The sequence below is a fragment of the Alosa alosa genome, chromosome 13 (genome assembly GCF_017589495.1).
Source record: "Alosa alosa isolate M-15738 ecotype Scorff River chromosome 13, AALO_Geno_1.1, whole genome shotgun sequence".
NCBI classification, from domain to species: Eukaryota; Metazoa; Chordata; class Actinopteri; order Clupeiformes; family Clupeidae; genus Alosa; species Alosa alosa.
This window is the reverse complement of record NC_063201.1, coordinates 1,660,180-1,680,935: the sequence shown is the minus strand read 5'-3', so window position 1 is coordinate 1,680,935 and position 20,756 is coordinate 1,660,180. Positions and strand designations below refer to the sequence as shown.

Here is a 20,756-nt window from a genome sequence, read left to right as displayed (position 1 = left end):
TCCCGTTTTCAGAATTTATAGCCACCACACCAGCCAATCAGAAAAGAGTATTTCTTCTCTGGGTGATAAATAAACTTAAGTCTAATTAACTCCAATTTAACAACATGAATGTTAAAGTTAACTTTAAATTTAAAATGGCGATCAGAGTGTAAGTGGTTTGTGGTAGAATTGGAGCTGATTTGTAAACTGGAATCGTGAAGTTTGAATTGTCAGTCGGAGAAGTTAACTAAGTTACCAGTGAGCATTACAGCACAGGGAAGAGAAAGGAACTAGGGACATAAGCAATAATCCAGCAAGAGGTCATGAAAAGATTCATTTCAAACCAGTTGCATGTTGCTGCTCAGAGGGCTCCAAAGCTCCTTGACACCATCAGCTGGTCCTTCTGCTTACATTTTCTTCTTCTCCTTCAATGGTGTAGTCGATAGCGATAGCCTTTCCACAGCATGGACACCTCTCAGGAGATGACTGCATGTGAATATTGGGCTGGTGCTTCGGTGACGTCACAACTTGTGCACACAGAGACCACTGCATTGAGTATACTGTGCCCTTAGCTCTGCAGATTATATGGGCTAGTTCAACTGTTGCTTAGCTCTGCAGATTATATGGGCTAGTTCAGTGATCATGACTGTCTAAAAGTTAGTTTGGTTTTATCACTGACATAATTTCAGTGTCTACCATCATTGATTACGGGTCGGGGACTCCAGCCTTCCTCAGGAACCAGTCGATTTCAGAAATAATCAAGACCGCCTTTTTCTTTGATTTCCCTCTGCTTGTAACTACAAACCTTTCTGCAGAAACAAAAAAAATCCAGTTCTCAAGCCCCCCCCTTTTTTAATACCTTGTCAATTATAATGATTGTTGTGACACTAAAGCATTTGGTTTCCTCTTGAATCTTCAGCAGTCTGAAAAAAAGAAACCTCTTCATCTGGCCTTACTATCTCGTCCTCCTTCTTTTGACAATGAGTTGTCTGTGTACTCACTTGTGTGTGGTGACCGCTGCAGTGGCTGGCCTCACCCGTCAGGAATGTATGTATTGATTGAAACATTTGATCCATGTTGTGAATTTGTTGACCTTGTGTGATGATGACGACCTCAGTGTTCTACTGAATTTGCATTGCGATTTCCCATTTACCACGTGCACAAGGCCAGCTCTCAGTGGCTTTCAGGAGCTTGTTGTAAATAAAACAAATATTAGAATGCAAAAAAAACCAAAACCATCTGTTTTGTCCTTTTTCAGTTTCATTTGTTACATTGTGTCCACGGGGAACCCATGGCTACTTGGTACAGTAGTTGACTGGCAGCTGTTCCACAAGAATATTAGAAATTATTTGGGACTGGAAGTGTGTACAGTGAAACTTTGTTGAGGACGTGACGGCCACAGAATACAGATGTATCACCATTTCATTGTGCAAGTCACCATGTATCACCATTTCATTGTGCCCTAGCACTGTGCAAGTTTACAGCTCAATAACAAACACGTACAGAGCTTCATCAGAACTCTAAACCTGTTGGTCCATCGTACAGAGCTTCAACAGAACTCTAAACCTGTTGGTCCATCGTACAGAGCTTCAACAGAACTCTAAACCTGTTGGTCCATCGTACAGAGCTTCAACAGAACTCTAAACCTGTTGGTCCGTTCACGTAGCTACACCATCGCCAGGACCAGTGTGGCTCTTGTAGAGTTTTGTTAAAAGTAAATATAAGTAAATATATTGTAAATTACAGTTGAAATATCGTACAAAGTTCACTCCAAAGAACCATAGTTACACATTTCACAAAAATAAAGCTTAGCAGCCCCCTTTCCCAATCCCTTTCATTTTTAAACAGCCATCTAACTTCCAGGAGCTTGTTACAAGGCCAGGGAGCGCATTCAGGCAAAGCCTAGTCCGGCCTCTCTGTTTCAGGCTGCTGCCTCTGCTTTGCGGCCCACAAGTTCATGCTTAGGAGGTGGCGCTAGAGTTAGTGTCCGGCCAACACCCTCGTCGCCAACACCCCCCAGCTGATGTTGCAGAGACAAAAAGAAAAAAAAAAACATGGCTCTCTGCGAGCCAAATGTCCAAGCCCAGGTAGTCTGGGTCCCAGCAAAGCCAAGTTGGGCTGAAAAGTCAACCCTGACTTTATTCTCAGTGGACCATAACCTGTGTATGTGCAAGCAGGGCAGGGCACACAGCGTCTTGGAGAATCCAGTGGTGTGAAGTTGGCCTGTCTGATTGTACAGTAGGTAGGTGTGTGTGTGTGTAGACACTCATAATGCTGCAGTCGCTGTGGTGATTTTGTGAATGTCCATAAGGTTGCGCTGCCGAGCTTTCTCGTTGGTGATGCTTTCCAGGTGCGACTTTGGGGCCCATCCTCGGTGTCTGTCCGACATGCGGGTTCCCTCCACCCACCCTGCATGAGAGAGGAGGGCAGAGATCAGCACTTCATGTGTTTGTGTGTGTGTTGTGTCTGCAGGTTACTCACTAGTTTTACTGTTAAGATCCCCAATACTAATACTTATACTAATGTTTTTAGTCATATTTGTATGTATATATATTTATAATATAAATTTGTATAAATGAGTAGCTGTGTCAAAACTTTTGACTGGTAGTGCACACACACACACACACACACACACACACACACACACACACACACACACACACACACACACACACACACACACACACGGGTTGCCGGTTAGATCCCCAACCAGTAGGAAAAATGTGGGTGGAGCACTGCTCTCCCATGCCCACATCCACGGCTGAGGTGCCCTTGAGCAAGGCACCTAACCCCTCACTGCTCCCCGAGCGCTGCTGTAGCAGGCAGCTCACTGCGCCGGGATTAGTGTGTGCTTCACCTCACTGTGTGTTCACTAATTCACAGATGGGATAAATGCAGAGACCAAATTCCTTGTATACACAAGTATACTTGGCCTAGAAACCTGATTTACATTTTTACATTTACATTCTGTCCACAGATTTCAGTGAACCCTAGGCTGATGATAGATAGATAGATAGATAGATAGATAGATAGATTATTGATCCCCAAGGGGAAATTCAAGTGTAGTCCAACTTACCGTCACTGCTCTCCTGATGGACCAATAGGACATCAGCTTTCTCCAGGCCGAGCTCGTCTGGTTGCTGGGCCACCAAGGCACGTATGCACTGCATCTGAGGAAAATCTGTTTGCGTACGTGTGAGAGAGAAAAAACGTGATTAGAAACATTTAAATATTTGGGGTTTTGTCTTGTTAACAAGAGCCTACATGTTTCCCTAACATCTCTTTCTGGTTAGACAACCCTCTCTTTCAGAGCGCAGTCTCTCTGTGATGCTCCAGCCTTGATTAAACACCTAATGCTACTAATCACATGTCCTTCTGGGAGTCTGAAGCATCATCTGATCTGTTTGTGGCTGGCTGGCTGGCTGGAGGCGATATTCCCAATAAAACAGCAGGGGGCGCCACTCCCTCTGACTACAGTCACTTTAATTGAACCAGCTGAGCTGGCCTGGTTTACGACAGAACTTCCTGTGGAAGGAGTGCAGAGTGACACATACCCTGGGCTGCTGTGAAGTCCATCTCAGGGTGGGGGCTGGAAATGGCCGAGATCCAGCGCAACTTATCACTCCTACACACACACACACACACACACACACACACACACACACACAGACACACACACACACATACACACAGACACAGACACACACACACACACACACACACACACACATATACAGACACACACACACACACACATACATACATGACAAAAAGTTTATCTATTAGTAAACAGGAAGCAAAGCCATCATGTGTTTCTTGTATCCCAGTGACTGCAGCAACTGGATCGGTGTGAGACTGACTGTAAGCATGGACTGGGATACAAAGTCATCATTTATACACTGAAATAAAACAAAATTAACAAAAACTAACAGCTTAGGTCACCTCTGTCACAAAGTCAATGTTAAAATATAGCTGCAAGCAGCAATGTGGGGGCCAAGCAGGAGGTTCAGCAGGCCAGATTTGCCATGTAACTCAATGCCGTTGCATCAGACATATAGCATTAAGCAGTCACAGCAAGTTCCATGCCAAACAACCCAAGATTGGCTGAGTTACAAGGTCAAGTTTCACATCAAAACATAACTGATTTTGTGTGGCTGAACCAGGGCTGAGTGTCACTGCCCCCTCACCCAGCCAGCCCACCGCCGCAATCGCCCCTGCCCGGCCCCACCCCGCCCATCCTTGCAGGCACGCTTTAGAATGAACTGATGGAACCGCTGTCATCAGTTTCACATCAAAAATAAAAGATCTACTGAGATATGATCACACTTGCTGTGATTTAAACATAGAGGTCAAAAATTGATGTCATAGGGTGTGTTGAACTCGGCTTGGCCCAAGGATTCCAATGATACCTCATTTTGACAATCGGGTCAACCAGTCAAAAGTTACGATCCGTGAACACACGCCCAACTTTGGCCTGTTGGTGGCTTAGAGCTTTGAGGTGCCGCATGAAACTTGGTGAAATTAATTATTGGACTGTCCCCAAACAGTGTGCAAAATTGTATAACTTTTTACCAGACGGTTGCCATTGACTTCCATTGCAGAATAATGCGCATCAGCAACTACTGGCCAAAATGCATTTGTGTCAATTACAGAGCCCCCTAGAGGTCAAAGGTCACCGAATTTCTTGAGCGTCCTCCCGATGGGGTCTGAGGTACATGTTCTAAGTTTGGTTTTGATACATGAAAGCGTTACTGAGATATGAGCTCACTTCCTGTTTTGCGGCTTCTCCGCACATTTTGTTTGGCTGTTACAGGCCAATGCTTCTGTCAATTGTTCCAGAATTCAATGCACTCATCAGGCATGGTCTCTGCCAATTTTGGTGAGAATCCGCTGAACTTTGTGACCTGCGAAAACTTGTACGTGTTTTTGATTTAATCCAACATGGCGGCCGAATCAATTATGATGACATCACAAGTTGACCTGGGTCGGCTTAAGGAACTCCAACAGTATTACCAGAAACCACTAGTGCGTTGTAATTCTAAGCACAACAGCAGCTACAGGCCAAAAGGCATGTTTCTTAATTGCAGTGCCCTCTAGAGGCCAAAGGTCACACAATTTCTTGAGCATCCCCCTGATTGGGTCCTGAGTCCATACAACAAGTTTGGCTTTGATACATGCAAGGGTTGCTGAGATATGATCTCACTTCCTGTTTGGCGGCTTCGCCGCAAATTTCGATTGGATATTACGGGTGAACGGTTATAGTTCCGAAAACAAAACACCACAACTTTTGTGAGGCTTGGTCTGAAAATCATGTGTGTCAAGTTTGGTGACGATCGGACAAAATTTGTGACCTGTGAAGTTTTAGTTTCACTTTCACTAAAATCCAATATGGTGGAAAATCCATCATGGCGGAAAATGACGTCATAGGGTGCGTTGAACCTGGCTTGGTCCAAGGATTCCAAAGATACCTCATTTTTTTAAATCGGGCCAACTGGTCAGAAGTTACGTCGCGAACGCCGCGTCCAACTTTTCTGTTGGTGGCTTAGAGCCGCTCGAGGTGCCGACTTGACACTTGGTGAAATTAATCATGGGACTGTGCCTAATTACTGTGCCAAATTTCATAACTTTTTACCAGACGGTTGTATGGGCTGCCATTGACCTCAATGACAGAAGCGTAATAATAATAGGGAAGAAAACATAAGAAACACAATGGGTGCCTTCACAGCTTCGCTGCTTGGCCCCCAAAAAACAACAACATCAAAAGTACATAGATAAACACACACATGAATGCACTCACTCATTCCCCTCCCTCACTTACAGTGTGCCTGTCCTCAGCAGCAGCATTTTCCTGGACAAGTAAAGGCGGAAGACGTTCTTCTTCAGCGAGTGGAGTTTGACCCGACAGTTTTCTGCGCGCAGCTCGGCCACGGGAGCATGATCAATCACAGTGAACCGCCCGCCCCTGGTACAGAATCAACAACAAGAAGCAGATTAGGTGAGGTAACCTGACGAGCAGACCACACCACGGACGCTCTTTGCTCTGAAAAAACAAACCTGCTAAATTGAGAGGAGAGAACAATAAGGCCCTGAGTCACCTTGCTGCAGTTCACATTCTGCTGGGCTGTGCAGTAGCATGTGGGCAGACTTGTCCATGTGAATCATGGCAAACCAGTAGGAGTGGAGAGGCACTTCTACAAGCATGTTAATCCAAACCGTTTTTTTTTTTTACCGTTTTTTTCCCCTGCTGATCTACAGAGGTGTTATTCTTCAGACTCGACCTCAACTGACTCCTCCCAGTCTTCTGAATTCCATTAAAAACACAACAACAGGCCAATGAAGCAATCAGTGTACACGACAGTGGGGCTGGTAAGGATGGCTGTGGTTTGACTGAAGCCATGAGTCAAGTAAGGGATGTTCTGAGATAACCCCACTCCGGAATGTCTTTCGTCCAAACAGAAATTAAGAAATAGTTTAACTGTTGTATAATGCACAACCGCCTGTGCCCTAATCTGTGACAGCAACACACTAGTGCACTTCTCTCGTTCCTTTTCCCATGACAAGCAATGGTTTACAACTACAGTGATTCACAAAGACACAAATGATTAGTTTGTTTACGACATCTTGAATTTCCCCTGGGAATCAATAAAGTATCTATCTATCTATCTAATTCACAAATAATGTTTACCGCTGTAGTTGTTTTGTTTGTGTGTGTCTGTGTGTGTGTGTTCCACTCACTCTTTGGGCAGGGAGAGCAGCAGGTAATCATTGAAGAGATGAATGTAGACACTACGCTCCGTCTCCTTCATGGAGAAATCCATCAGCTCTGTCACCATGCCCTCCCTGACCATCCGCCTGGACTGACTGATCAGTGGCAAGGTCTGACAAACAAACAATTAACAAAACAACATCAACACTATACTCTAAATGAGTAACACACAACCACATATATCAACATTATGTCTTAACTTCCATTATAGCCCAATATAGTTTTCAATTGTTTGATGGAAAAAAAAAATCAAATCAGGTAATCAGATGTTTACAGAAGCAGTTTGTTTATTTCTCTTTCACTAGTTTTAGGACTCACCTTGCATTCAAAGTCCACCTTGGCGCTAAGAGATACCAGTGACTCAATACTCTTCATCTGTGTAATGCTATCATTGCTGTCCTGAATTATCTGCAACAAGGTGCATTCAGGAAGAGTGTTATTTGACAGGGTTAAAGAATTTTGGCCCTTTCAATTTCACACATTTCACCATTTCAATTTTGTTGAAATGGTGAAATGTGTGATTCTCACCTTCTCCAAAAGCTTCATGGCTTTAATGGCTTGCGCTTCGTCGTCTGACTTAGGAGCTGTTCTTTTCACAATATTCTAGAGGAAAAGAAATCAGAAGATCAGTACAAACACCGAAGAGATGCCAAGGACCTTCCCTGCGTTTCAAAGGAGGGCAGTCATACGGCGGAGAGAAGAGGTGGTGCTATGTGCAGGAGAAAGGTGGGTGTACCTGCACCAGGAGTTTGAGGCGGGTGATGCGCTGGAAGGGGAGGATCAGGAAGGAGCGGAGAGGCAGTCTCTGGCACACCGGGCTGCGCTCCAGCTTCTCCACACAGCGCTTGAAGCTCGGGTTCTCGTCCCTGACCAACAACACGAGAGAGAGGTAGCAGAACATTTTATATGAGTGAAGTTTGGGTTCTCGTCCCTGACCAACGACACGAGAGAGAGGTAGCAGAACATTTTATATGAGTGAAGTTTGGGTTCTCGTCCCTGACCAACGACACGAGAGAGAGGTAGCAGAACATTTTATATGAGTGAAGTTTGGGTTCTCGTCCCTGACCAACGACACGAGAGAGAGGTAGCAGAACATTTTATATGAGTGAAGTTTGGGTTCTCGTCCCTGACCAACGACACGAGAGAGAGGTAACTAGTTGGGTATGCACACATCTAAACTCATTCTTCTCAGCTTTATTTAACTCTATTCCATTAAACTGAGCATAGAGCAGAGATCCTCATTCTGCTGCTGTACTGTATGTGTACCATCCTTCCCTGGTCCCAATACCACTAAGCACATCATCATTGTGATCAACACAGGCACTAATGTATGTTTGCCATCCAAATACCACTGAGCACAGTGTTTGTGATTAACTCATTGAGTGCCAAAAACGTAATATTACGTTTTTCCTTCCCATGCGTTGCGTGCCAAAAACGTAATATCGCGTTTTTAGCTTCTTTTTTTTCTAACACACATTATATGTGATTTTGGGAACTCTGTGATGAATGGAAATGAAATATATGACGATCGAAAACTCATGAAAACGCACAATCTGGACATTTTATCATTACTCGGTTGCCGCTTTGGGTCGAATCAGTGACGCATGCACATCATCTCAAAACCAGGCCATTTTCGTGGGTCTATCACTAGGTGGCAGTCTCGCCAGGTCTCTTAATATTTCATGAAAGACGTTATATCTTAGCCTAGAAATCTAGACGCGCCCCTAGCGGCAGCGAATTACATTTGCTGCCAGGGCTAGTCTAGCAACTCTCCGTTGACTTGTGAGCTCCAGAAATCGAAACTTAATCAGGCCAATGAAATCGTGTATAGAGTCATTAGGTGGGCTTAACATAATGATTCCAAAATTAATTCAGTGGAAATGCATGGATTCCAGTTTCTTCCAGTAGCAGCAACTGGAATCCATGCATTTCCCCTAAATTATTTTTGGAATCTGATCCCTTATCATACCTGTTCATTCTTACTCCTTGCTCGACTTATCGTGACTAAATTCAAGATGGCTGCAAACGCTAAACTTCGTGAAGATACTGTCTGTATAAATCGTCTTGTAAGTAAACTACCAGTGCTTTTTCAAAGTTCTCAATGTCTCGTTTTAAATGTCAGGGCCCTCGGAAGTCTACCAATGAAGTGTGGAGATACATTGAGCCTCGTAAATGGGTGTAAAACAGTGATTTATTTGCATGGCTAGCCCGATGCCGAAGCACCACTATTGAAAAAGCTGTTGGTAGCATCGGCTAACTAAGCAGATTTTGGAGTGCAGGGGACAAGCCGAGATGGGCTATGAGACATACGTTCACACTCGGTATCATGTTTCAATACACTTTAGGTCAATATCACACCGGAATTCTCCTTTAACACAACCTGATTCAAGGTTAGAGAGAATAGAACATTTGAGTGGGTGTGGGTGTGGCGGGGGTGGTGTTGTGGTGTGTGTGTGTGTGTACTTTTGGTAACGTGTTAGAGGTACAGTAGGTGGACGTCAGTGAGAATCGATGTAAGCGCCACCGGAGCAGACGTGCAGTACTCACATGAGGCGCTGGTAGGTCTTGTCCTGGTACGACTGGTTGGTGAGGTACGGCACATACACCATGCGGAACATCTGGCAGTGCCGCGTGATGATGTCACACACGTCAAAGTGCAGCGTGTTGTTCTCCACCCGCTCCTCCAGCTTGGTCAGGAAACTGCACGTCACCATGGAAACGAAGAAACGTCAAACACATCAGCACATTGTGCGAGGGGTGTAAGCTTATCAATATTTGTGCAAACTCACTGAAGGCATGGGTGAATTGACCATTTTATTGATTTCACTTCATTCTTATTTGGTGGAGGAGATTAACAGCCACGCACACAAAAGAACACAATGTGATTCAGCAACGCAAACAGCTCCTCTCAGACCTTGGGTCTGGCTCAATGGAGGAGATGAAAGGTTATCCAAGATCAACAGAAAATTGATTTTCCTTTCACCATAATATGTCTCGTTAGTACATTAGCACACACAGTAACTCAGAAATCAGTAGCACACAGCAGGAGGGGGATCATTAACACATAGTGCCCAAGGTCTGATCCTCTCAATCCAGATCAAATCAAATTAAATCAATTTTATTTATATAGCACATTTCATGTGACAAGCACAGACCCAATGTGCTCCAAAATAAAGGGACACAACCAACAAAACATGACCAAACAATAAAGATTAGATTCACATAAAAAGATGGACATTAAAATACATATAATAACAAGTGAATAAAAGTGAATTAAAAAATGGAAAATAATTTTTAAATTATTAAATGATCAATAATAATAAATAATAAAAAATATTTAAAAAAAAGAAATTATAATTAAACAATTAAATTACTTAAACCGTGGCCTACTGGTTAGCGCTTCGGACTTGTAACCGGAGGGTTGCCGGTTCGAATCTTGACCAGTAGGCACGACTGAAGTGCCCTTGAGCAAGGCACCTAACCCCTCACTGCTCCCCGAGCGCCGCTGTTGTTGCAGGCAGGCTCTGCGCCGGGATTAGTGTGTGCTTCACCTCACTGTGTGTTCACTGTGTGCTGAGTGTGTTTCACTAATTCACGGATTGGGATAAATGCAGAAACCAAATTTCCCCTCACAGGATCAAAAGAGTATACTTATACTTTATACCTATAAGCCTACTTAAAAGCTTGTGAGAATACGTTTTTAATCTGATTTTAAAAGAATACACTGTTGGAGCAGTCTCTAGTTCAGTTCCAGAGAGTGGGGGCAAGGTACTTCATTCTTGGTATTGCAAGGAGCCCTTTACCTGAGGATCTTAGGGATCTGACAAACTATGATGTGCTTCACTTACCTATGACTGATGGCCCGGACATCAACGAGTCGAGAGAAGAGCCAGTTCCGATCCTGGCCTGTGAGAAAGCTCTCCAGGTCTTTGCACTTGACAAAGTGCTCGACCACAATGTCAAGACTGCGGCTGTAGGAGGCCTCGCTGGTCACCACCTCAAATCGGACCTGTCAGTCACAGCATGTGGTAGGGTGAGATCATGTCCAAACACAAAAACAAACCACTCAACACTAACACCCCCCAATTACCCAGGATCCCAGCACATTTGCTCGCACGTTAAAAACATTACGGGAGCGCAAACTACTTCCCCTCTTCCTCCTCCTCCTCCTCCTCCTTCCTCTGATTACATCCCAACTGGCACCTAAACTCCTCCAGTATTCATGTGGTTGTAAAAGTTTATTGTTATCATAAGGTCTCCTTTGCAATGTAGCTTGAATGTTAGTCCTCATTTGAAACTCGCTTTGGATAAAAACGTCATCTAAATTTGCTTGTGCCTATAGGACCCTAGTGTAAAGAGGCACTGCTGCTCCTTAACTGTGGTGTTCTTGACCAAATCAGCCCGGTAGAGAAAGTTTTATGTAACATCTGGGGACTACGGTTCCCCTAAGACCTTTAAAAAAGAACACATTCCTCAAATGCCCATAAATACCAATGCACACTTATGTCCATCCACATCCATGGTTGAAGAGGGGGTTGATGGGAAATGTAGTTTTGTACCTCCTGCAGCCTCCTCTGGTCTTCGCTCATCTCCTCCAGCTCAATGCTGTTCCTGACGCTGGGCAGCTCCTGCCAAAGGGACTGCGTCTGGCTGGAGATGGACACTCGGGGCGACGGGGGCCGGGGGGGCAGTTGGGGCACGGTCAGCGTGGACGCCCCGCCGGAGAGGGCGCCTGATGAGGGGAGGGGGTGCGGGAGGGGCGGTATGGGGGGCAGGGGCCGCTGGGCAGGGCTGGGCTGGACGGCGGCGGCCGCAGGCGCGCATGGTGATGCCGGGTGGGTGGGGAGCGTGTCGGCATCAGACTGCCGCAGGATCTCCCGGTTCAACACCACCTCGCTGTACTGCTGGTAGAGCTGGGAGTCTGAGAGGAGGGAAGAGAAAAGGGAAAACACTGAAGCATGTCACTGGCAAATCTAGAAATAAGTACAAACGAACGTTAAGCGAACGTTAAGCGAAAAAACGAAGGAGAGGCGAAGACAAAGTTTGGGGGATGTTGGGAGTTGCACAACAAGAAAACTTCACCTAAAACAAAATAAAATTGCACTTCCAAAGTAGAGCAAAAGGGATGTCATTAGACAAATTCCTCCCCCTGCGTACTTGTTTGAAATGATAAATAAGCAACAGCAGGTGTTTTTTTCCACAGGCATTGGGCTGCCTGCCGTAACCTGTCCAAAGGCCCCGAGCAGTTTTTCAGAAAGCAGCTTGCGTCTCACCATGCTGTGGCTGAGCCCACACTCTTCCACAGAAAATTCTGCTTCCTTATACAGAATTGGGCTCAATAACAGTGGGCCTCCAGTGCATTTAGTAACCGCTGATTAGTTATTGTAATTGGTGGTTCTGGACTGCAGGAAACAAGTGACACAGGTGGAAAAGGGGAAGTGATGTGGGGGGGCACCTACTGAAGAATTTAGAGTTCCTTTTCTTCGTCGTCCTCCCAATGGAGTCCACCACTTTCCTGAGGGGGTGAGGAGAAAGAGGAAAGAATGTGTGTGTATGTGTGTGTGAGACAGAGAGAGAAAGAGAGAGAGAAAGAAAGAAAGAAAGAAAGAAAGAAAGAAAGAGAGAGAGAGAGAGAGAGAGAGACATGTATGAAGAAAAACAAAATGTATGTTAAAGGTCAATGCTGAAATCTTTTTACGTGCTCTTGTTATAAAAGCCTAAAGCCCGCACCAGATGGTACAGGAATTGCTGATGTTATCTAAACACATGCGCCTGTTACAGGCAGGCAAAAGCTCCATGCCCTCCATGTTCAGGAATGCACAGGACACACTAAGTCACACACAAGCGGAACCCTTCAGTGGGGGGAGTGCTTTACAGCCTGTTGCTGGAAATGGAACACCTTATTTCCCGTTAACCGTTGCTCTATTCATATTTTTAGAAAGTCATACAGTTTAATGACACAGTGACCCGAAATGATACAGTTACTTTATCATTATACATTAATTTCAGATACATTTTGAGAAACATTCATTTAAGGTAAAGTTCTTTTCATCTTTGAACAAGCTTGCCTGACTTGTATTGATTGACAAGAGATGTCTTCAGTAGTTCTTCTTACCTTAGTTCTACCTCGTTCCAGCTGAATCGCATGTCATCGTTTTCCTCCTCTGTAAAGTTGCACACACAGACACATGGGTACTCAGTGTTACAAGTCAGGACAACTCCCATACAGTTCACACGTTCATGATCCAGTTATCACACGTTCATGTAGTGACACTTATATACACACAGTAAGGCTGACAAGGATTTCTCCTCCATGTAAGTGTCTCATAGACACATAGTGCCAGCAGACAAGATTATCATCACGCCAGAGAGTCACACATGCATAGTGTTGGACATATAAAGGAGCAAATAACAGTATATGGTCACACTCACACACAAATACACAGAAAAGAAGAATGCGGTTAGCCACAGGTGCAGGTAAAAGGGAAATAAATACATGCTTGTGTACTCACTCACACAGAAAACCAGACCCAGAATACAGCGTGAAGCAGAGCAACACCATCACGGCTCAGAAACAAGCACGAGGCAAGACTGTTATGAGCCCCAGTTCTGTCTATCTTTCTCTCTTGCTGTGTGTGTGTGTGTGTGTGTGTTTGTGTGTGTGTGTGTGTGTGTGCGTTTTGTCCAATACCTCCGGTTAAACTGTTTAAAAGGCTCCATGCCTCTCTGATCTGGGGTATTCCGAGAAGAGCTTCCATTCAGTCAGAGTCTGAGTGCGTGTGAGCTACTCTACACCTGCCTGTCGCGATCCTCCTCTCTGACTTCACAGCCACGCACAAGAAACAAACTACGCCTCCCACCACAGGGAATTCCAGCCTTACTCAATCCAACTATGTGAGACTGTCTAGAAAATATCCTCTTTCGCAACAGCATACACCTACATTATTTCAACTAACCCTTACTGTGGCAGGACACACAATTACAATATAGACAATAAACAACATGCAACTTTATAGTTATGCAACGGTGGTCACTTTTACTTGGTAGATGATTACTGTCCAGACTTTATGGCCTCAGCCTTATGAGGCCAAGTGAGATTTGTTAACTGCCTTATAAACTGGACCCCTCTCTGCTACCTGTCAGTCTAGTTTGGAGACAGTGACAGACTTGTATTGCTTACTGCCACTTTCCGTCCTGACACCTTAGCCTACATATGTTTTGTCTCAGTTGCTTACACAATATTACCAGGCTTATCTGCTTATAAACTCAAAACCATAACACCATCTAGCTCTGTGGTTCAGGTCAGAACACTGCGCAAAATTGCCTAAACATGGCCAAGACTCCAGTTAGCATGTAACCAGTTAACATGTTAGCATGTTGACTCTTATCATTGGCAACCTAGCGAGTGGTGTCAGACAGTGCATCCTCTTTGGGTAGTAGCTCATTGGTGTTGGAGCAAAAACATAATGCTCCAACTGGAACTGGCTTCTCATGATGTGGCCTGTGCTCCAAGCCAGACTCGACCACAGGGCCTCATGAGATCAACCAATTTGCTACAAAGCACATGCAGATCTGACCATCGAAACCGTGAAAAAGCTGACCAGATCAGTGACCTCAGAATTGCCCCCCCCCCCACCGACATACAGCAACTGATAAAGCACTCGCTGTTTAAAGTCCATCTGTCTTACCTGAGGCGAACACTCTGGTCCTGCGGTCTCTACTCACTTCTCCTCCTTCTCCCTCTTCCTCCTCCTCTTCCTCCTCCTCTCGTCTCTCTTTCTTCTCCGTCTTGCGGATCCCCCTCCTCCTCAGCCGCGCTTCTGTGCCCAGATCCCGAAAGCTGTTGGTGCTCAGTATCACACATTTCTCCCCCTTCTTAATCTCCGCCACGCCCCCTCCCTCCCCTCCCCTGCCGCCCCCTCCCTCCCCCTCCCCTGCCACTGCCACGGCCTCCCTCTCCACGGACGAGTCACGGGACTGTGACGGCGCCTCGGTCGACTTGGCTTCGGAGTCGGTGTTTGCCTCTTGCGCCGACCCCTCTCCTTCCCCTGCACCCACCTCTTCCTCACGCGCCTTCTTATCTTCCTCCACCTCTATGTGTGTGTGTGTGTGTGTGCTCGCCCCTGTCTGTGTGTCAGTCTCCACAGCGATCTCACGCGTGTCATCCTCTCCATGCAAGTGTGTCTCACTCTCCCCATGCAGCTCTGCCTCCATGTCCGCATGCACGTCGACGTGTGTTAAACTCCCAGCATGCACCACACTACCTCTCGGCTCCTCCCAGCGTGCCGGCTCTTTCTCCTCCTCCTCCTCCTCACCTAGCGGCGGCTGTGGCTCAGAGTCTGAGTCCCGTGCTTCTAGTCTCTTCTGGACTGTGATGTAGACTGGCATCGGCATCGGCCCCGGTACCGGTAGGCCCTCGGACCCCTGGTTTGGATCGGCGGGCCTCTTAGTCCGAGCCTCGGACGCCGCCTCTAACCCTGGGTCATCGGTGTAGCCGAGGATCTCTCGCACCACGCTCTTGGCCCACTTGAGGTGCGGTGCCTGGGAGTGGCGCTTCATCTCCTGCGCTGTAGCCCAGATCTCTCCATCCCCACTGGGCTGCTCCGCGGTGGGTCCCGCTTCCTGTCTCCCGTCTTTTATAACGGCGTACCCATAATCCTCCAGCCCACCAGGCTCGTCTGTGCCCACAGGTGGGTGTGCAGTGGGCTCTGGGGAGGAGTTTGCGTTGATTTGGTCATCTGATGATGCGGTCACCTCCTCCTGCACATGCTCATTAGAGAGTGATTGTCTCTCTGGCTCCTTCTCTGCGTCTTGCGTGTTTGGTGATTCAGCCCCATCATCCTGATCCCTGTCTTTGGACAGAGTGGGTTCCTGTTTGGGTGTTCCGTCCCCAGTGAGGTCAAGAGACCTACGGTTGTTGTACTTGAGTTTAGAGTAGTCAGTCCGAACAGCAGGCATTGATTCGAGGTTATCCAGATCAAGGTAGGCCCTTCGACTGTGCAACTCTTTTCTGGGCAGTTTGTTCCCAACCACACAGAAGACGGTGCCAGCCTTGTCTCTGTCTGACGTTGTCCTCGTGACGTCCCCTGTCTCTCCCCCTCTCTGTCTCTCATGACCTCTCTGCGACTGCCTGGTGGAATCATCTCGGACCCCGCCATCCCAGAATTCCTTGCAGTCCTCGAAATTGTCCTCCTCCTCCTCCCCTCCGCTAGAGACGGTCACAAAGCCGTCCTCCACAGAAGGCGACGTCCGCCACACGCCCAGTACCTCTCCGTCGCTCAGCCCTTCGCTCCCCTCCTCCCTCTCTCGGTCGCTCTCCTCCGTTACATTGGCCTCCCTCTCGTCCGTACTCCCTGACTCGGAGCCCCCTCCCTCCTCAGGCCCACCCCCATCTCGGCCGCGGTTCCCTGCAAACTCTTCGGTTCTCTCCAGCATGCGGTACTTGTCCTGCAGGCCCTGGCTAGCCGCCTCTGGCTCTCTGGCTGCCGCCTCCCTCATGCTCACGAGCAGCTCCTCCTCTTGCGAAGACTCCCGCGAGGCTCTTGTTCTCTCGGAGCCTGGCACCAGCCACATTCTCCTCATGGTCCTCCCCTCTGGCCTCTCGCCTGCCCGCTCGTCCCGGTCAGCTCCCATCTTGTCCATTTCATTCTTTTTCTCTCTATCATCTTGACCGGTCACACTCCTCCTCTCTCCCTCCTGTGCCGTCGTGTCCTGGCTCTCAGGCCTCTTGTGTTCTCCCTGGACTGGCTCTCTTGGCCTCCTCCTCTCTCGCTCTGGAGTGCCCTCCTGTCCGGTCTCTCGGCCTTCGTTGCCGTCCCTTGCTCCTCTCCTCCGGCGCTCGTTCTCCAGGTCACTCCCGCCTGACATCCACTCCCCACTGCTTGAGGCCCGTGACTGCACCCTGAGCTCCCCACTGCTTGAGGCCCATGACTGAGCCCTGAGCTGGTCACTACTCGGCTGGGTTCTAAACTGGGCACTCCTTGGTGATGGACTCCCTCCGTCCTCCCCTTCCCTTGCCCTCTCTCTCGGTCTCCTCTGCTCCCTCTCCCTCTCTGCAGGGCGCTCGCCCTCTCTGCGTCGGCCCACGTTTTCATCTCGTGGGTACGGTCGGCCACCTTCCCTCTCTCTGCCACTCCTGTCATCCCTCCCCCTGCGCAGTGTGTCACTAAATTCATCCCTCCGCTTGTCCACAGCTCTGTCTGTGTCCCTCCCTCGCCCCCTCGGTCTGTCCCGCTCGTACCCGTCCCTCCCGCGCCCCCTCGGTCTGTCCCGCTCGTAATACCCGTCCCTATTTCTGCCTGTTTCTCTCTCTCTCTCCCTCTCTCTATCTCTCTGTCTCTCTCTTTCTCTCCTCTCATCTCCTTCGTTGTCTCCCTCGCTCCTGCTGTGCTTGTGTTGCAGAGTCGCTGTGTATTCCACTCTTGCGCTAACGTTCCCTCTATTGCCCCCATCACTCTCTCCCTCGCTCCTTGCATCCCTCCGCCCCTCTCTCATGTACTCCTTGTTACCCCCTCTTGGCCTGTCCATCCCGCTCTCTTCCTCCGTCGCTCTCTGTCGTCGGGGAGAGTAAGAGCGATTTGCTCGGTCACTCTCTCTTGGTCTTCCTCTCTCTCGTTCCATCTCCCGTGGTCCACGTGGGTCATTGCCCTCGGGGTTGCGCTCACGCCTCCTCTCTTGGCCGCTGGGGTCATATGCCCTCACTTGCTCCCTCTCCAAGCTTCTCTGCACGTTCTGCTTCCAGTCCTCTATCAGCTGCCCTCTCTCCCTCTTCCTCCGCCTCTCCTCCTCCCGGTACCTCTGGATGTCCTTGTCCCTCCTCTGGGCCATCTCTCGGTCACTTTCTCTGCTGCGGTCCCCTCCACGCCCTGTCCTTGCCTGGCGCTCTTGGCTTGTGCCTGTGCCCCTCTCCACCTCCCAGTCTCTCCTCTTCCTCTCGTGCTCCGGGATGATGTTGGCTCTTCTGTCTGGCTCTCGGCTGGGCTTCCTCATCCTGGGGAAGGTGTCTCCTTTCGCCCTCTCTCCCTCCAAGTCCACCACTGGGCCTGACTCCAGCATGGACAGCAATCTGCCGTTGGGACGCTTGGGTGTCTCTTGCTCTCTGCGTCGGTCTCTCTCTGCCTCTCCCCCTCGTCCTTTGAAGGTGGTGAAGCTCAGCTCTCTCTCTCGATTCCAGCCCCGGGCGTCTGGTTCTGGGTCCCTTGGCCTTTCGCTTGCCCGGCGTGTGGCGTGTGGGCTGACATCGTGTCCACCCCGCTCTGCTGTTCGCAGCGTGTCCGCGTGAGTCAAGTTGGTGCGTCTGGTTTCCATGGCTACATACTTTCCTTAAACCTGTGGTGGCAGAAAAGCATGCCATTAATTAACTGCTTTTTCTCAGGTCAAGCCATAAGAAGAACACCTTCTTATTGCATTTGACTCAACAAAATGAAGAACATCCTTCTTATTGCATTTGGCTCGACAAAATGGTGACAAAATGACAGGGAGCTCCATGTCCTTTAGAGATGTATTAATGTTTTAAATGAGTCTTAAGATCATTCAGTTTGCAGCTGAAATGTGGCCAAATGCTATTTTTCCCACTCTCGACAGGACATCTTTCTTACCATCAGCTAAAGGCATGTGCCTTGCAAGGAAAACTGCACTGTCTGTTATGCTTTCCTAGCCAAAAAATGCCATGGCATGGAACTTTTATGAAAACAGTGACTACATCATGCAACAACTTTGTGGATTATAGGCAAAATGCAAATTGACACATTTACTGGCTAATGGGGCTTATTTAAATGACTGATATAAGTCAAACTTTTAATAGCAAAAATCATTTTAAACAAAATATAAGAAGCCGGATAACAGACCACAAGCTGCAAGAGCCTCAACTTGTGCATGGTAAATGAACTATAAGACCTGCATACCTGCATATGACATAATTTCCTATCACATACCAAACTGATGTTAAGGATAAATTCACTGCATAGATTTCTAACACTGTCTTTCCAGTTCAGTTTTGTGTATTCACACAAGTTCACTGAATTCATTCTCCCTCCCATTTAACAAATCCCCTCAACAATGTGAAAGGAACAGTCCTAAAATGGCTGTTGAACTGCAAATGACTTTTTTCTCTAAATATGCTTGCAAGTGAAGAATGCAAGCGGTAATACACAGGGCCTAACAGGGGGAGAGAGAGAGAGAGAGAGGGAGAGAGAGAGAGAGAAGGAGACTATTACAACATGGTGGACTGACACCCAACTTGGTGAATCACAGGAAACAGACATGCATGACCAGATTTTGTCACATTAAACCACTTTAAACAGGAAAAAGGGTCACTGAGTGTGAAAGCCACGCTCACTGGTCATTAATGACAGCAGCAAATCTCAGTGTCACCACTGGTAACCTGATAGTTGTGGTAACCGATAGTTGTGGACAGTATGTGTAATTTAGTGGTTAGTAGAGGTAGAGGTAGAGGGGGGGGAAAGGCAGTCTAGCTGAGCAGAGAACTCACCTGAGTTTGGTATTTGGGGAGATCACGTCTCTCCCCCACCGCTGTGTCGCTCCTCTGTCTCAGAAGATTTCTCAGAGGCTAGCAGGAGTTGCACAATACACACACATTCCACATATCTGTCTTGCTTTCCGCAGTGAGTGCTCAGAGGCCAGCCTCTCGTCTCCACGCCAAGGTGCGTTTGCCTGTTTCGTTCGAAACTTTCATCCAGTGCCTTGCCCAAGCCAAGACTTGTTTGCACAAATTCTAACTCCAAAGAAACAAATGTTTAGACCACCACAAGAGTCTCTCCCCCCTCCGTTCCTCCCTTTTCTCTCTCACTCTCTCTCTTCTCTTTTTCTCCCTTTCGGTTTGGCCCCCTCCTACCTCCCTCCTCAAATTCCCAAACAAGTCTGAACAGATTGACACTTATCTCACCCCTCCTCTCCTTGCTTCTCTCTCTCTCTCTCTCTCCTTCTCTCTCTCTCTCTCTCTCTCCTTCTCTGTCTCTCTCTCTCTCTCCGCTCAGTATTGTTTCACAGTCGAGTACATCTCATCGTGAAGGCAGTTTTCTTTAAACAGTCTCCCCCTCCTCCTCTCTCCACTCGACCCTGTGGTGTTTAGTTAGTGTTGATCTGAGATTGCGCCAGAGCTCTCTCTCTCTCTCTCTCTCTCTCTCTCTCTCTCTCTCTCTGTTGCTCCCTTTCTGCGTTAGTCCTGGTTGTTCAATCTCACACTGAAACAGGAAGACTACCTCTTCTTTGTCCAACACTGTGATTGGCTGCTGAAAATGTCTTGGGTGTGTCTCCAAGCTCAGACAGGTAAAGGCAGTATGTGGATCTGTATCTGGTGTGCTGTTTGAAAGAGGGGGAGGGGAGGCATAGCCTGTCACACATATGGGTTAACACACACACACACAGTGACCCTGCCTGCAGCCAGAAGGTAATAAAACACTAACAGCATTCTCAGAAAAACACATTCTGGGAAAAAAAACTGGGAGTCCTCAGATTTTAGATAATAAGACTGTCTTTCCCCAAGCTGGGCTTGGACAAGCAATATAGCACACAGAACTTAGTAGGCATTGTGAGTCATGCCTCTTAGGGTAAATTCTTCCTTTGAACTTTCTCAATTTATCAGTCAGGATGTGGAACAGAGAAAAAATACTTAATCCCTGACGACTGACAGTGTAATTTAATAGGCAATCATGTGATGTAACCATTAGCCTTAAAATAGTCTACATTATGAAATGTGCCTGGATTTATTTTGCAATGTAGCTTTTAGTGTATTTGTAAATATAAATCCTGAAAAGGCAACCCTGTCATAACATCAGTTTTAAACCAAGAAAGAGGCAGAGAAAAAAATGAAATAACAAAAAAAACGATATTTAAACTGGGCGGAACTGGTTTAAGCCAGATATGTGTTGAAGCAATCAGGTCCTACTTCTCATTCCCATACAAAAGGGTGTTCAGCTGTGAGTGGTGAGCTCGCACCATATCAAAGGGTGGCAGACACACCTAATGGCCTCCTTACACCAAACAACTTTGA

The 20,756-nt window shown here is 47.3% G+C and overlaps 1 protein-coding gene across 3 annotated transcripts; it reads right to left on the bottom strand.

Moving 5' to 3' along the window:
- Positions 1-1,341: 1,341 nt before the first annotated feature.
- arhgef5 (Rho guanine nucleotide exchange factor (GEF) 5) lies at positions 1,342-19,989 on the bottom strand. 3 transcript variants are annotated; one of them, XR_007195431.1, is made up of 16 exons: positions 19,236-19,989; positions 15,061-18,073; positions 12,861-12,909; positions 12,205-12,260; positions 11,305-11,666; positions 10,594-10,754; positions 9,293-9,445; positions 7,482-7,611; positions 7,274-7,348; positions 7,064-7,153; positions 6,715-6,857; positions 5,798-5,941; positions 3,534-3,604; positions 3,056-3,160; positions 1,546-2,388; positions 1,342-1,505 (listed from the first exon to the last, which is right to left on the bottom strand). XR_007195431.1 is itself a non-coding variant. In XM_048260315.1 (15 exons), exons 2-15 carry the CDS (start codon positions 18,050-18,052, stop codon positions 2,246-2,248), a joined length of 4,674 nt encoding a protein of 1,557 aa, XP_048116272.1. In that variant the 5' UTR covers positions 18,053-18,073; positions 19,236-19,989; the 3' UTR covers positions 1,342-2,245. The 3 variants fall into 3 exon arrangements, 1 of the variants encoding a protein (XP_048116272.1); XR_007195430.1 differs by having other exon boundaries at positions 1,342-1,585; positions 1,626-2,388; XM_048260315.1 differs by having other exon boundaries at positions 1,342-2,388.
- Positions 19,990-20,756: the final 767 nt, after the last annotated feature.

What these genes read in the sequence shown, in the direction of transcription:
- arhgef5 (XM_048260315.1), bottom strand. Translation starts at nt 18,052, where the DNA reads ATGGAAACCAGACGCACCAACTTGACTCACGCGGACACGCTGCGAACA. An exon ending in AAGACCTACCAGCGCCTCAT is followed by an intron (nt 7,612 to 9,292) that starts GTGAGTACTGCA and finishes GTTGTTGGTCAG; the next exon opens with GGACGAGAACCCGAGCTTCA. An exon ending in GCCTCAAACTCCTGGTGCAG is followed by an intron (nt 7,349 to 7,481) that starts GTACACCCACCT and finishes CTTTTCCTCTAG; the next exon opens with AATATTGTGAAAAGAACAGC.